At 34.3% G+C, this 17,823-nt stretch overlaps 3 protein-coding genes across 3 annotated transcripts; 1 reads left to right on the forward strand and 2 right to left on the reverse strand.

The window, feature by feature from the left end:
• The first annotated feature begins 25 nt into the window (after positions 1-25).
• K444DRAFT_205898 (HET-domain-containing protein) lies at positions 26-2,602 on the forward strand. Its single transcript, XM_024871042.1, has 2 exons — positions 26-2,496; positions 2,562-2,602. The coding sequence occupies exon 1, from the start codon at positions 102-104 to the stop codon at positions 2,349-2,351; it is 2,250 nt and encodes a 749-aa protein (XP_024741699.1). The 5' UTR covers positions 26-101; the 3' UTR covers positions 2,352-2,496; positions 2,562-2,602.
• A 1,518-nt stretch (positions 2,603-4,120) lies between these two features.
• On the reverse strand, positions 4,121-5,203 carry K444DRAFT_608472 (uncharacterized protein). The gene has a single exon (XM_024879395.1). It carries the CDS (start codon positions 5,126-5,128, stop codon positions 4,229-4,231), a length of 900 nt encoding a protein of 299 aa, XP_024741700.1. The 5' UTR covers positions 5,129-5,203; the 3' UTR covers positions 4,121-4,228.
• An 11,825-nt stretch (positions 5,204-17,028) lies between these two features.
• K444DRAFT_206089 (uncharacterized protein) lies at positions 17,029-17,413 on the reverse strand. Its single transcript, XM_024871043.1, has one exon. The coding sequence runs from the start codon at positions 17,231-17,233 to the stop codon at positions 17,051-17,053; it is 183 nt and encodes a 60-aa protein (XP_024741701.1). The 5' UTR covers positions 17,234-17,413; the 3' UTR covers positions 17,029-17,050.
• Positions 17,414-17,823: the final 410 nt, after the last annotated feature.

Consider the following 17,823-nt stretch of genomic DNA (forward strand, 5'->3'; position numbering starts at 1 on the left):
TGCAAGTCAATTTTGACAGACAATTCGTATCCTTTTCACACTTGCACGTCCGACCACCTTCATCATTCTATCTCTTCCACATACAGCGCAAGCCTCAAGACATGAAGCGTCATCATGAAGACGACCCAGGAGTCGACGTTCCTCTTCGGCGGTCCACCCGGTGCCGGACAACGGCCACCAAGTCTGGCACATCGACAACTCTTTGCAAATACTGCGCTTCATTCCGAATCCCTCGGAGAAGTTCAACACTCTATGAAGTCCATGAAATTATCTATACTCGCAGAGTCAGTGACATGGTCAAAGCTGCCAAACGGAGGAGCCCTTGTGACCTTTGTCGCTTCTTGACAAGCCACATGAGTTTGAAAATCTCGGAGGCTTGTGTCCAAAACAAGGTCGATATGATAGTTTCATTGCGCACAATCAATAATGCTAAATGGTCTGATTATTCCCGACCAACACGAGTGGGGCTCTCGCTTGGCAAGGGCCAGCCATCTCTAGTAGTGTACGACATTTGCAAACTCAAGAAAGAACCCACAGGTGACGGATTGGGTGTCTTCAACGGAAAACACCCCGAGCCTCATACCGGGATGCTTGTAACTAGCTATCTACCTCGGATAGTAAACTCTGATCCGCTCTCGGAAGCAACTGTCGGAGTGGTGAAGGATTGGCTTCTGTGTTGTCGCCGTCATTCCCCTTGTAAAGAACAGAAGTCACGACCGCTGCCCACACGAGTCATCGACGTTCGGACGGAGAATCCCAAGATCGTCGAAAGTGAGCGCTTAGTGGGGTCCTATGTTGCACTCAGCCATTGTTGGGGCTCAACTGAGGATACGTTCTCGACGACCACACAAAATATTACCGAGCGGAAGACCTTGGGTCTTGAACTATCCCAATTACCCCTGAATTTCCGCGACGCCATATCTTTCACACGGCGCCTTGGGTACGAGTACCTTTGGATTGACAGTCTCTGTATAATACAGCAAGACTTGCAGGACTGGAGGCATGAAGCAGGCCGGATGGCAGGATACTACGAGAGTGCAACTGTGACACTCGCCATCGCCGATGCTATAAACTGTCATGTTGGATTCTTGGGCTCCCGTCGCCATCATTACTCGCCTCCAATTCCTGGTGAAGACGGCGAACTCTATGTCCTTCGACAGCCTCTACCAGGAGATGATGATCTCGACCACAACTCGTGCATTGGCAAGCGTGCCTGGACACTGCAGGAACGTTTACTGTCACCACGAGTCATTCATTTTACCCAGAGCCAGGTGGTGTGGCATTGCAGGAACGCTCGATGGGCGGAAGGATATATTCGGGATCTTCGGAGCGATATAGTCTGGTGGGACAGTTGGAGCCACAAGATCGGGCGATGTATTCATCAAACAGAACCCGCTGCCGTCAATCCAACACGCGACATCGAAAGAGCTGCGCAGGCTTGGTGCGGCTGTGTTTCTGAATTTTCTAACCGCCGCCTGACACGAGCTTCTGACAAGCTCGCTGCGATAGCAGGCTTGGCAGGTGCATTCAGCAGACCAGAACTCGGCCAATATATGGCCGGTCTTTGGGAGCACGATCTGTTCCGCGGCTTGGCATGGAACAGACTTGCCCCTGCGCGGCGGTCAATAATCGCCCAGAAGGCCGCAAGAACTCTAACTGCAAGGGAATACGATCCTCCTTTGAAGTACCGAGCCCCGAGCTGGAGCTGGGCAGCTGTGAATGGACCTCTTGAAGTCGACTCGTACCTGTTTAACCAGTACGTTTTCAAGCAAGCCGTTTTGGAAGAAGCCCGATATGAGATTGATCACTGGGAGAATTATTATGGGCCTTGCCTCGTCAACACTCACCTCCTCCACAATAGTGATAATCCGTACATCGATACCTTGGAAGGGTCTTTCATTGAAGTTTCTGGACACTGCCGAAAACTGTGGATTTCGACGGTCAAACTATCTCCAGAAGCCGATGGCCCAGATGGCCCCTTCATCAAAAATATTCTTCTCGATCAGGCTATGCCTGAGCAAATCTATGCCTATCTTAGCCAACCAGATCAGCTTGATCATGTATGGAAGGAACTGCTTATGTTCCAGATCAGCAAGGAAATTCGGGGTCGTCGACTTGTCTATGCGCTCCTTCTCGAGAAAATGCAGGATCCTGACAGCTTCAAACGGATCGGACTTGTGAAGCTGGCATGCTATAATCTCTGCAAAATCCCTGCAGCGCGGAAGTTGGATATTTCACCGGCATATCGGCATCCTATCCACCGACTTCGGTTTAATTGCAAGGAAGAGGACTACGACACGAAAGAGTGGCATAAAGATCGTTGGACGGAATGCACTCTGAAATTGTTCTAGACAGAGATGGATCATTGTAATGAAGCGACTTGATATCCAACTGGTTAGACATTAGTTCTGCGGCCGCTACCGCCACCATCTACTCGGCAATGGTCTCGTTCTGAGGTGTTTAGTACTGCTGCATACTTTGCTGGACTTGTAGGAGGTGAGTTTGCTTGCAATGTTTTATATTCTCTTATGGTTGATGCTTGTGCTCACATCAATGTTCAGAGGCTATCCCAGCACTAAAAGCAACGAAAAGCTAGTCATGACGCCAGAAAAAATAGCCAGTACAAACACATTTCGAAAATAACACCTCTCACTTCTACGCCAGACTGCCACCAAAGAAGCCAACGAGAGCAACAGAAGCTGGAAAGCACAACTGTTAGCATGGGGATCAAGCATCGGACAGAGAACTCACCTCCTGCCAGTCCAGCAAAATACGAAACAATGCTAAATCACGCTCCTACATTGCTGTGATGGGCTCCGAGATGGAATGAGCAAGGGATTACAAACGCCGTAGTGCAGGTGAGAAACAGGATGAAGGATATAGCCACAATTACCAGGATTCTGCGTCGGGACCAACCCACAATGACCTCGATCGAGTACTGCCCTGCAGATGGAGCTGGTGGAGGATCTGACGGAGCGTCGTGGTTCCCATAGAGATCCGGTGGTTTCCTAATGACACCATTGAGGTTCTGCTGCAACCATTCACACCACGCCGTTTCCTCATTTGCATCAGGCCTTTTGACTAAGCCAAGCCAGTTATAATACGCGAAATACAGTTCGGCGACGAAGAACCTCAGATGTGATGGGGCTGGAAAAAGTCTTGGTAGCTTGAAATTTAGCACCCGTGCCGTTGTTCTGCCGAGCTCCAACATATGTCTCAAATAGTGGTAGTTTGGCCATTTTCATTATGTTAGTAAATAAGGAATTGAGGCTGGCTTTATCCTCAGAGCTATTATCAACTCGAACGTGTACCCGTCTTTTATGTCGCACTACCGAGATCAGCAACCTGTGGCCACGAGCTTTATGCGTAATGAACTACCTTATGCAACCAAAAGCTCGTCATTTCCCTCAAAATGGGGACCCTGAAAAGATGTCGTGTTCCACTATACAAGTGCGTTGACTTTGCTGGTCCATCTATATAGACCATCACTTCTTCGAGAAGCCTTTCTTGGTCCCCAAGATTCCAAGCACGACATACTGTTGCTTTGGAAGCGGCTGCGGCTCGTTTGTCTCAATCGGCAATTCGGCATACAGATTTCTCGGACTGGCGTTACGAGGATCAGGGTGCATCGTTGAGCCTGCATCAGACTCGTCGCTGCTACCCAATTGAGCCACTAACCACGAATTTTGTATATTGGCGCCACTGAAGTATTGCCAATGAATCGCATATGTTTATGTACGTACTCTGGCACACTTTGCAGTCAGTGTTGTGTCCGTATTCTTATCCAGGATGACCTACGTTTCACGAAACTCACCGAATGCCGAAAAAAGCTGCTTTTTCTGCTTGTGACTACCGAGGAAGTAATTTCTGACGCCCCTGGAGCTACCCGAGAGGGATCCCATTGTTCGCAACATTGCCTCTTAGGTTCTGCTCGTCAGGCACTTGATACTCCCTTTCCCCAGTCCCATTTTCATTCAGCCTCTCCTCATTTCCGGGAACGCGTCTTGCTTCGTGTCCTGGAGACGGCAGCACTTGCAAGGTCATATATTTGAAAGGACAGAGGCAGGAAGCGGAATGATCGCACATCTCGTCGAAACGCAAGAAACAATGATCAAACAATGCAAAGGGAAGTGAGATATTACAATATCGTACAATCTGTCTCAGCCGTTCAGAAGCTAGCCCAGCACCAGAAGCAAGAAAAAGTCTCCAACACCCCAATGAACCGAATCTACCAACCCATAACAGGTTTACCGTACTCATCTTGATATACATCCGGTCCACCAACAAGAGTAATGTACTCTATCCGATCAATGACCTTGCTCCGATCAACTCCCTCCTTTCTCCAGAACCTCAGATCACACCCATCCCAGACATCCTCCATAACCTCTCTATGCTCCGTCATCGGCTTCCCATCCCTCACCCTAATCTTCTCAAAGAAGACATAAGCACCATAATAAACACCGGTCGTGTTCCCCGCCATCGGGCCTCTCTTTGCCAAAAACTGCGTCACCGACCCCCCACTAATCTTCTTCTCCTCCTCTCCCCCAAATAACTTGCCAATCTCCCGCCCAAAAGCAGCTTTACTCATCCCGCTCTTCGAGAGATACTGATTGATCTTCCTCCTCACCTCCTCACAGCTATCGAAAACAGGGACCTCGCCCTCTTCCTCGCCTTCCAATATCAAGCCCTTGAAATCTTCCCCTTCTGCCTCTTTCTTCTTACTCTCCCCATCCCCTCCAGCCTTAACCTTCTTCTTCCGATTCTCCCCATTAAGTTCCCGCAGTTTGAAGAAGGCAAATGCGTTGCGGTAGACGCTTGAGCCTGCACCATCCATCGTGCCCGTCTTCTTCATGAACGAACTGTATGTGCTGCTACTCGCTCCAATCGCCTTCTGGAACTCTCCGACTTTCATCTCTCCGCTATCGACAAACTGTTTGATCTTGTTCCGGACTGCGGTGCAGGAGATGGTGACGCTTTGGCAGATGTCATCGTCGATGTCGTATTTCGGCTTCTCGGTGGGGGCTTTGCGCTTGTTGGATGCAGGTTTGGAGAGGGTAGAGGCTGCGGGCGGAGCGATGATCGAATTGCTAGTAATCACACCAAGAGGTGGGCGGTGTGGCGAAGCCATGATTGTATCGTTGATTTCTGATAATGGGTGCAAGTGTTGAGATTTTCAGGTCGAGTCGCGTTTGGGAGACGCGATCTCGCCAAGGCAGTTGAAGTAAATAAACACCCGAGTCAGGGTAGTTACATCACTAAATTTTAGCGTCTACGCCCCTAGAACAAGGCCTTGTCTCGCTTAAAGTACCACCTTTTCGCTTAATCAATTCGGGGGGCTCAAGAGACTTGCATTCCCAAGCAGTATATAATTCACTGTAAGGTTATTTTCCGAACAAAAGCTGGCGCTATTGTCGAGGCCCTAAGCAATTTCCTAAAATAAACTTATCCTAGCTCTATCGCTAACGTCCTCTCCCAGAAAAACTCTCAATCTAGAGCAGCCGAGACTGACTTCCTTGTCTCGTGACCAGCTCTCATTAATTGCAAGACTAGACGGTTTCTGTCTTGCCTGGAAAAATGCAATAGCGAAGCAGCGCTAGACGGTAGCTGCAGATGCCCCTAGCTGCTTGCCCGCAAAGATACAAACACAGACTTTGAAGAAAAAACCAAAAAAACATGAAATCATGTCCCTGAAAACAAAAGAAAACAAAAGAAGTAAGTCAAATATCCTACTATTCCAATTTATAAACTAGGATTATGTAATAAAGGCCTCGATAGCTAACTTCTTTTTTATTATTTTTCTTTTCGAAAAGAATATACTCGGTATAAAAGTCGAGGCTAAAGCTTCTTCCTATATACTTGAGTATTATATAATAATCTTAATATATTACGGAAAGGAGTATAAACTATATATATTATAACAAGGCCCTCCTATATCCGAAGCCTCGAGTAATAGTTCGCATCTAGGTATGCTAATTATTTGTGCTTCTAAATCTAGATTCAATACTATATAACTAAATAAGTCGTATATTATTAAAAGAGATAAGAGCTTTGAGTTTACTATAAACAGGTTGGATCATGTTACTGCCAGGAAAGTTTCAAGCCTTCTATATCAAAATCTTGACAAAGAGTTCTCCTGGAACGACCCCGAGCTGGCTCGTATGCTATCTAGGGATGTAGTTGATCTAGATGCAGGGCAGCGCCATGTCAAACGCGCTGGGCCGCCATTAACGTGTGTTACTGGGTCTATGCCTGCTGCATGTGTAGTTGATTGGAACTTATTCGGAAACGGAATCCAAACCAAGGAGCTCTATTGCCCTTTCCTCAGTGCATTGGCTGTGCCGGAGATGCCTCCATGGATGGCTGGACCATCGACAAGTTTACCATGAACTTCTTCTTGAGGACCAGAATCGTTCCAACGTCACAATTAAAAGAGATGTCTGTTTTCTACGCTCAGAGGCCATCGCCGGGTATGGTATCAATGGACTCTCCGAAGCAGCTCCGGTTTGGGCCAGCAGTAGCACTCGAAGTTTCGGACCCCCAAGCTCCTGAATTCCTATTTCTACAACAGGGTATGACGTTCCGACTGTGGTGGGCCGAGTCTGATCAAGGAAACTACTAGGTAATGTTCAATAATGCCCTTCCCAACGAAACGCTTGGAACTAGTTGAAGCCAATATACAATGCAGATATAGCCTGGAAAGCGGCCGGAAATGTGTTTAACAACAAGGAGCCCTTTCAAGGTCCCATAAATACCTTCTTTTCCTATATGAGCCGGGTCATGGCTCTTTCGTGTTCAGGAACTTCTACGCTATGACAGATAATCAAATAATCTCCAGATAGTACAGCCTCTCTTTGAGTGCAATCTTCGTACTCCTCCGCGGGCTAAGTTAAAGCTAATCAAACCCGCAGTTGGTATCTGGCCGTTGCAAGAGTTCCCCGCTCTCCAACAGCAAGCTGAAAATGGGCTTGTCACACAAGCCATCGTGGTTCCCTTTGACCCCAATGGGGCTCCTTACGCGAAGACAAATACCAAAGCCAACTGGAGATATGCAAATCTCACACCAGGTGCAAAAGCATGGTATGTGCTTTTACCTTTCCCTTTAAAATCTAGTGTTTTTCTCAGCATCTAAAAATATACTGTCTCCCGATTTCTACCTTTTTATCACGCAGGCGATTATCAAAAACAAGACTAACATTTTCCGCGTTAAATCCCCAAGACACGGATAGCCATTTGCCGAAAGAGCGTCAACACTGCTCCTGAAGCCAGCCTCTCTTGACACCAACCATTCGGCGTGTTTTTATCTAAAATCACTGCACATATATGATGCGCAAGTGATCGGATAGCGGCATATGAATATATATAACGAGAACCGGATAGGACAAAACCTAGGCTGATCTCGATTACAATGACTCCCCCGACAATGAACACAATTGTATCTTGAGCATATTTACTTCTGCTCATCCTTAATCATTAGAAGTTTGTTCAATTCCCTTGCTTCAATGGCGACGCTCTCTGTAGACGAACGTGGGGAGTGGCTTTCCTCGGTCGCTACAAATAGCATTACGTCGAAGCAAGGAGAGGGTGGCAAGTCAAATATTACAGAGGAACACAATCGTCACATCGAATGCGTGCAGCGTTGACCTACTGCTCTCGGTTCACCATTACAGCCTTTGTATCCAATGGATCGATTCTACGTCTTCAGCTATTCGTTGCTGACACTTCATATTAGATAGTTGTAGAGCACAGCTTGTCCTCTTGCTTACTATCAAATTGAGCAGACCCGATAGGATCTGAACAAGGAGGAGTTCATGATTAGCCTTGTAGTACAAATATGTGTACGAGAATATTAAGCTCAGGAGTTTTAATGGCCTGTTAGTGAGAAGCACATTAAAGAGTCTTCTGTTCAGGCCAACTATCGACTTCGGCGTCCACTGTTTGTGCCGTTGCTAAGAGACAAACTCTCTATTCTTCGCTTATTATCATAGATCCACCATTAGAGGCATATGTTTACAGATCCAAAAGGTGTTCTCATTATTTCCATGACCTTTGCCAATTAAAAGAGCACCAAGCCGTGTACTATCGCTAGTTCCCTTGTTCTTTATGGATTGCCCTATCAGCTATGGGAGGAAATACGATCTAGATCGTCATCACCGATTTCAACACAAATTCGGCAAGGAAGCTTGTGCGAATGGGTGTGAATATGTTCAAAAACCTGATAAAATACAAAACCACTTGAAGGACTACCGCTTCGGCACAGGTATTTTCCACATCTAGTCACAGGAACTTAGCTGACGAAATAAAATAACAGAAGTCACAACCAGCACTAACGGCGACGAATCCACCAAATTTGACTACCTACTCGACGTCTCAAGTGGAGGTCTTTGGTTTCCCGATCTTGTTATCTTTAGTCAGGGCGTGAACGATAAGTCTGGGGCAAATATGGATGCTTCCGAAACTATACTATACTCGGATATGGTCGTGAGCTTTGATGGTCATATATCCTCTAATGATTGAACAGAAAGCTGTGGATTGGATTATCCTACGAGTGTCTGCTTGATCGTCATCCTGAGGACATAGGCATATATTCATATAAATCATTATCTAGATATTGCTTGCCAGTGTGTCAAAAAATAATTAAGGTAATTAATTATATTTAATTAAATCAAGTAAATAATTAATTATAATTTGATTATTAACTTTCAAAAAAAAATTAATTATTAGAAAAATTATAATTAAATATAGTTAATTATTTCTAATTATCACGTGAAATCTATATAAAAGTTATATAAATAATAAATTCTCTTCTTTTTCTTTAAATAATATACGACTAAAGCATAAAGAGTATAAAGGTTAATTAATTTCCAAAGAAGAGAGAAAGAGAGCAAGGTAATATATATGTGAATTATTTGCTCTGGATATTACATAACCGTACTCCCGTAACTAGAGAAGTCAAAGCCCCTACTATAGTACTTATTTATAAAGATAAGTAAAGTGTGAGGTGTTTATTAGTAGGTAATAAGACAATAGAATGAATTAGTGAGTTGTGAAACCATAGTATTAAATTCAGTACAGAACTAATCTCTATTCCTCCTATAAGGTCCAGAAAAGCCCCCTCTAAATAAGAGGCCCCGATAACATATATATAATTAGTGATTTATAAGCCTAATACTTATAATATAAATAGTAATTAGTTATAAAGTCAAAGGGCCTCTAATCTCCCTAATTAATACCTGTAATATCCGAGGTTTATTATATACTCTTAAGTTATATATAATCCTATATATATTATAATTATACCTTCTTCCTAGGATCTTATTCCCAAGATCTATTAATCTATCCTGGTAAATATTTAATTAATTAATTATTTAATTGAGGTAAACTTCCAGTATCTTGAGAGATAGTTTTACTAATATAATCTGGATAATAGATATAAAAATCGTCTAATTAGATTAGAGCTAAGTAAGTAAGAAAGAAGGGTAATTATACCCCAGATATAGGGGCTAGCCGGTAATTGCGATTTTGGTTAGGATCTAAGTATTCTAATTAGCTCGATCTAAAATACTAAGGCACTATTCTATGAAATTAATACTATTTATTAGATCTTGTATTAGAATAATCTAAATAGCTATATAGAAAGAATTTAATAAATATTTATATAAGAAACTTATATAAATATTTCTGAGATTCTAGAGATTATTTACGGGCTTCTAGAAATATATATTAATTAGTTATACTAGTTTCTAATTAGGACTAGTACGAAAACTAATAATTAATCCAGGTAGTTCTTTATCTTTATAAAAGAATCTTTTTATATTACTATATATTCTCTTTCTTTCTAATAATTATATATATAATAACTTTTTCTATTATTATCTTTTAGCCTCTTTTTCTGCTTTTCTCTAAGCCTTCTTTAATTATTTTTAATTAATTCTATAATATCTTTTTCTGGCTTTATTATTTACTTATATAATAATAAATATAAAGGTAATCTTATAGCCTCTTTTCCTATTATTAGTAAATACTTGAAATATTTCAAGTATTTACTTATTAATTTCTTTATCTTATATATTATAGTACCTAATAAGAAGAATTATAAATATTATAATAAGAATTCTAAATTTTATATATTAGTAAGTTCTTTAGCTTTAATATTTATTAAAGCTAATATAATTTTAGATTTCTTATTACTTATTAGAGGCTTACTAGTTCTAGAAAGATATTATTATAATTTTTAAGAAATTTCTTAAAATATATCCTAAATAGTATTATATTAATAAGAATAATATTATTAATTAGGTTTTTAAAAACTAGAAAAATACTAATAAGCTTTAGAATTCTTTTTCCTGTCTTAATAAGGCAAATAATAATATTATTTGAATTAGTATCTTAAAAGTAAGTTTTTTCTAATATATTTAGGTATTTACTAATTTCTTAAAGAAATACTATAATATTTATTTTTAAGATATTAATCTTATTACTAAGCTTATTACCGAGATTACTAAGTAATTTATTACTAGTATTTTAAATACTAATAATATAATATTTATAGCTATTTAAAATCTAATTTTAGAAGTTCGGGCCTTTTATAAAATATATATAGCTATTATAAGTTTCTTATTTATTTCTTTTAATATTCTTAATATTAATATTATTATAGTATAATTATATCTTATTAAGAGATAAGCGGATTCTAGAAAATATTAGCTAATTCTTTACTAAGTTCTAAATAGGGCTAGTATTTAGTATTCTTATTTTAGGAATTAGAAATTTATAGGAATTAGAATTTATTTATTTAAGATATTTATAATTAGTTTACTTATAATAAATCTTTCTTAATTCTAAACTTTTTTCTAATAATTTAAATATAATTCTTATAAGCTTTAATAAAATCCTGGAAAACCTTTATAAATAAAAAAATTCAGGGAAAAAATATTTCTATTATTATTCCAGACCTTTTTTTAGTTATTTAGGTTTTTTTCTTCTTTTAAGTAGTCTTTTTCTTAATAATCTAGAATTCTTTTTAATTTTAAGAAATTATTAAAAGATAATTTTAGATTTTAAATTATAGTTTTAGTTATATAATTTCAGAAATTTCTTGGAATTTTTAAGATTAGGAAAAATAAATAACTAGATATTATAATTTTTAAGCCAGGCTTTTTATTTAATTAAATACTATTACTTTTTATTTTTACTATTTTATTAGTAATTAATAATAGCTTCTATTTCTTATTCTTATTTCTTATTATTATTTACTAATTCCGGAAGTTCTTTAGAGAAATATAAATATAGTTTCTAATTCTTTTTTATTATATATTTTTAAAAAAAAGAAATATAGAAAGTTAAATATAAATAATTATATATATTTAGTAATTTTAATTTATATACTAAATTACTAATATATTTAAGGATTCTAAATAAACCTATAAATTTTAATTTAAGCTTTCCTATTTTAAGTTTAATATTTCTTATTAATAGTATTATCTAGGTTCTTTTAAAGTAATATTTAGCTAACTAGTATTTATTATAATAGGTTTTCTAGTTATTTTATATATAATATTATAAATTCTTAAACTTTTTTTATTTTATTTTAAGGATTTCTAGCCTCTTATATATAACTAGTATCTTTTCTATAATTCTATTTTTAGGATTTTATAGAAATTAAGAATAATATCTATAATATATATAGAAAGATATATTTTATAAAATCTAATATTTTGAATTATTATATATAAATTCTATAAAAGATAATTTCTTAAACTAGTTATTTTTTTAGATATTATAATAATATCTTAAATAGTATTTTAGAGCCTAGTTTTGCTTTTTTATCTAATTATTTATCTAAGAATAATAAGCTATATTTAAATACTATTTATATATTAAATAAAAGTAAAAAGTAAACTAGAACTAGCTAGTAAATACTATTTTTTAGTTAGAAATAATTTTATTAGAAGAGCTAAAGATTAAGAAAACATATTCCTATATTATTTTAGTAAGCTCTAGAAAATTAATAGTCTTATAATATATAATATATCTTACTATTTTAGAGTATTAGTTAATAATTATAAGAATTATATTAAAATTAGAACCTTTTACCGGATTCTTATATAGTAGTAGACCTATAATAAAATCTATAAAGATCTTATTCTAGGGTCTTTTAGGCTATAGTAAATTACTAAGTAAATTATATAATAAATATTTCTTTATCTTAACTTTTTAGTAAATATTATATTTTTAATAATAATTATAAATATCTTTTTTTATATTCTTCTAATACTAGAACCTTTTAAGGAGCTCGAGAATCTTTTCTATTCTATAGTATCTAGCTATTAGGTTATTATAATAAAGCTTTATAATTTAATATAAAGTAGAATTATTAGATATAATAATTCTTAAATAATACCTAAATAAGCCCGAATTATTTTTCCAGATTTCTTTTCTTTTAATATTTTTCTTATTAAGCCTCTATTTTATAATATTCTAATATTAAGAATTATTTTTCTAAATTACCTAAATAATATCTAGAAAGAATTTAGATAAAGGAACTAGTACTATAGCTCTTTTAGTAACTATATATATTTATATATAGGGAATTAGGTATTTATAATTATCTAATTTAAAAACTCGGGAAACTAAGAAGTCTTTAGTTTTATTAAGTAATATAGTTATAAATACCCCTATTACTTTAGTTATAATAGTAAAGCCTTTAAAGTATTTCCCTATATCTTGCTTCTTAACTAATTCTATAGTTAAAGAATCTATAAAATAATTTATTTACTTATTTTATAATAAATATTTCTTTTTAATTATTATAGATATAATAAGTATTAAATAATATCTATTTTAAAAAGAGAACTCTTTAGATATCTATAAGAACCTCTAAATCACAATTATAAAAGCTTTCTTTAGCTTATTCTAAAAGATTAGAAGCCAAGTTATATTAATAGAACCTTTTTTATAATTAGATCTTTTACTAGATTTATTTACTAGGTTTAAGGTATTTCTATAATAAATAATATTAAAATTATATATTACCTAATATACTTAATAGCTTTCTAGATACTTTATTTCTATAAAGTATTAGAGATTATTATAGTCTATAATAACCTTAATTATAAACCTAAATCCTTTAAGATAATAGTACTAATATTTAAAGGCTTTAATAATTATAAGTAGCTTTTTATTATAGGTACTATAATTATATTTGGTTCCAGAAAATTTCCGAAATTAGAATACTATTAAATACTAGTATTTTTTCGGGCTATTACTAGAATTAACTTATTATAAAATAATACTAGTAATTACGAATTTTAATATATTAGTTTTAATATGAATTTTCTTAAAAGAATTAAAATAAACTAGAATAGGTATTATAATAAAAGCTTTTTTTAAAGTTTTAAAGCTTTTAGCTACTTTATTTATCTATATAAAGGAACCGGATTTCTGGCCCTTTTCTATTCTTTTTAAAAGGTTTATTAAGCCTATAGTTACCTGAAAATAATAGTAAATAAACCTATAATAGAAATTAATAAATCCAAGAAATACTTAAATATTATAAAATAATTCTAGTTCTAGCTATTTAATAATATTATAAACCTATTTAGGATTTATATAAATATCTTCTATTCTAATAAAAAAGCCCAAAAATTTAACTTCCTTAATATTAAACTCGTATTTACTAAGTTTATAAAATAAGTTATTTTTATATAGCCTAGTAAATATCTAGTAAATATAATTATAGTATTTATTCTTATTTTAGAAGTAAATAAAAATATTATCTAAATAAATAACTATAAAATAATCTAGAAGTTTTATAAATATAATATTAATATATATTTAAAATATAACTAGTATATTAGCTAGTCTAAAAAGTATTATAAGATATTTAAAATAGTTATAGTAGGTTCTAAAAGCTATTTTCTATTTATATTCTTTATAAATTCTTATCTAATAATATATATTTTTAAGATTTAGCTTTATAAAAATCTTAGTTTCTTAGAATTAGTTAAGGATCTTATTAATAAAAGAAAGTAAATACTAATTCTTAATTATAACTTAGTTAAGTTTATAATAATTAATATAAAGATATAGTTTTCTATTTTTCTTAGAAATAAAAAAAATAAGTATTTTTATTAGGCTTTTACTAGGTCTTATCTAATATTTATAAAATATATCTTATAAATATAGATATAATACTTCTAGTTAGGTTTCTAATAAATTATATAAAGGCCTATACGGGACTATATTATTTATATTAATAGAGTATTTAATATTACTAAGATTAGGAAGTTTCAAAGCTTTATTAGAATTAAAAACCTCTAAAAAGTCTTTATATTTATTATTTCGGAAATAAATAAGTATTTCTAAGGCCTTTTTCCGGAAAGTATTAATTTATTATATTAAAAACTCCTATTTAGTATTACTAGAACTATATAATAAAGTAGAGATCTAGTAATTATTATAAATATATAAAGTCTACTATTTAGAATAGTTATATTTGCCTTTAGTTAAGAATAAGACTTGAGGTACTAGTTTAGGGTACTAGTTAAACTCCTTATTAAATTCTTTTAGTATTAGGATCTTAATATTATTAGGCTATATAAGTATATATATCTATTATTTCTTAATATAGTCTATATATTATATAAGAATTACTTTATAAAATTCTATACTAAAAATAAGGCTATAAGAGCTAATATTTTTATATTTATAGAACTAGAGCTTAAAAGAATATATCTTATTATAATTATTTATAATAAATACCTTAAGATTATAGGCTTAATAGATCTTAAATTAGTTCTTATAAAAAGTTATAAATTCTTAATTATATTTAGCTAAGGTAATAAAGCCCCGGCTTTAAGCCTAATTATTATTAAGGAAGTTATAATCTAATCCGGTATTACTAAATCTATTATATATCTCTAAGATATCTATTTCTGGCTATATTAATCTTATTTAAATAGTTATATAAAATAATATATCTTTTTTATTATAGCTAAAATTATTAATATTTAAGATTTAGCCTTTTCTTTTTCTTATTTCTTAAAAAAGTCTTTTCTAAAGTATTTCTCTATAATTATAGTATTAATTTGCTTTTATAAATATTTTAATTCTTCTATAGTTTTGGCCTTATTAGGGTTCTATTAAGCCTATTTAGTATATTTAGAATATTTTATATTTCCTAAGAAGTATTTTTTCTATTTATAAGTCTAATAAACTATACCTAAAATAGAACTAGTATTTTATTAAGGCCTTAAAAAGGCCAAAGTATTATCTAAGGATTTCTTATATAATCTTTAGAACTTATTCTTTCTTTTTTAATAGCCTTATAAATTAGAATTTACTAAGTTAGAATCTTTAGGAATAGAGTTACTTTTACTAGATTTCTTTATCTTTACTTTTCTTAATTTAGGATAAGTAATATATTTTGTTTTTTGAGCTTTTTTAAGTTATTTGGAAATAGATATTATCTTATTTCCTAAAAGAATAAATATAAGTATTTAATAAGTCTTATAATTAAATAAAGTAGTATTAAGAGTCCGGACCCGGTTTCTTTTAGGATATAAGTTCTAGTTAACTTTAAAACTAATTATCCGAATATATAACTTAATAACTATCTTATTATCTTTCTAATAAAAATCTTAGAGTTTCTTAAAGGTATCTTATTAACGGATTTAAGGTACTTAGAATATATTAGCTAAGTAGGCCTTAAATTACTTCTAATAAACCTTATATAATAATAGGCTTTATTTTATTATAGCCTTTTAAATATTATAAGATTTATTTCTAAGAGTACTTATAGTAAAGTTAACTTTAGAAAAGTATTTATTATAAGTCTAAGATTAGGTCCTAAAAACTATTTCCTAGAAAAATATAAATATTCTCTATTTTTTAAGAAACTTTCTATAATATAAGTCAGGTATTTGGACCTTAAAAAGCTTTTCTTAGTCTAAATATATCTTTAGGATATTATATAATAGCTTCTAATAAATAATATTGAGATTATTTTTAAAGCTTATTATATTAGGAAAGGAAATAAGTTCTAATTCCATTTCAGGAAGTTCTCTAGTAAGAATTACTAAGGAAAATAGAATGAACTTATAAATAGAATTTTTATAAGATATAATAAACTATAAGGTATTCCTAAGAGTACTTTTATATTATTCTAACTATAGGATATATTAGTTAATTATATTTACTAATTCTTGCTTTTATTAAAGTGCTTTAACTTTAGTATATAAGCCCTATTCCGTAGCTTGAGTAGTAGTAATTTAGGTATTAATCTCGGTATCTTAATTATTACCGGGATTATTTCTGTTATTATTACTGGCTCTCGAAGGCTCCTAAGGAGCCCTATTAAAAGTATTAGACAAGCCTTTACTATTACCCGTATTAGGGTTAATCTGGTTAATTTCCTTTATAGGAATAGCTTTAGTAAAGAGTTATATATTTTGCAGATTTCGAGATATAATTACTTATTAAACTACCTTCTTTAAGGGTAGAGAGATTAGCTTATAAGATATTTATTAGTAGGTAATAAGATAATAGAATGAATTAGTAAGTTATAAAACCATAGTATTAAATTCAGTATAGAACTAATCTCTATTCCTCCTATAAGGTCCAGGGAAGCCCCCTCTAAATAGGAGGCCCCGATAACATATATATAATTAGTGATTTGTAAGCCTAATACTTATAATATAAATAGTAGTTGGTTATGAAGTCAAAGGGCCTCTAATCTCCCTAATTAACACCCGCGATATCCGAGGTTCGTTACATGCCCTTAAGTCACGTGCGACCCTGCACACATCACATAAAGCGAGTAAAGGCGGGATACTAGCTATTAAGCCTATAATAATAAGGCGATATCTAAATTAGGGTAAAATACGCTTTACTTTTGTACTATAATATTTATATTATTATTATAGTTACGTATAATAACACGTGACCCAGCAATTAATTATATTTAATTAAATTAAGCAAATAATTAATTATAATTTGATTACTACGATTCTGACTTAATTTAATTTGATTACCGGCCAATAATTATAATTAATTAAATTATTTGACACACTGTTGCTTGCTCTGCCTGCCACGTACCTAATGTTGTGAGAGAAGAGACAGTATAAGGGTGGCCTATGCCAAGTACTTTCTCCCGCAAATAGACACATGTAACCACTAGTTCCAGGCTCTCATTATAGCAGCCCTGGTTCCGGTATGTCGAAGCCAAGTTGGCCATACTGGTCAGGCTAGTCCTAGTCTAACCTCTGAATTCCTCGACCCCTTAGATCATCCTTCTCCTGTGTCATAAGCTTACCCTCTGCAAACCTCAGCGGCTCAGCCAACCAGCGCCAAGCTTCAATTAGGACGTGGGCATTCGTTTCAACTCATTTGTGCATCGTTGTTGGCAGCCGTGACGCTGTTATCAAGCCGTTCGATGATTTTCACCCTCCCGAACTCTTTGAAAACGCTGCGAAAGAAATCCAATCATAGCAGACAGCCATGTTGTGAGTATCCTATTTGCATCGTGGGGACCTGTCATCTCCCTTTACTCGCTGCAAGCGGGAAGTCAACGATTCGCTTTGTAAATGACTCGTACATTATCTGTACTTATTGAACCAGCCCAGCTTGTTCGCGAGCTCAGATGGCACCCTTGTTTGGGCTTCGGCGTATATCCTCATCTTATTTTCCTCTTTGTCAAGGAACTCAAACCACCACTGTCCGTCGTGTATTCCAATCGCGACCATCTTCTTCGGGCCGGGAGGTATTTCCCTGTTATTGTACGCACCGCCATCGGCTACGTGTCGCATTTCAAGCAGGAGTGCCGAC

The sequence above is a fragment of the Hyaloscypha bicolor genome (assembly GCF_002865645.1).
Source record: "Hyaloscypha bicolor E unplaced genomic scaffold K444scaffold_17, whole genome shotgun sequence".
NCBI lineage: Eukaryota > Fungi > Ascomycota > Leotiomycetes > Helotiales > Hyaloscyphaceae > Hyaloscypha > Hyaloscypha bicolor.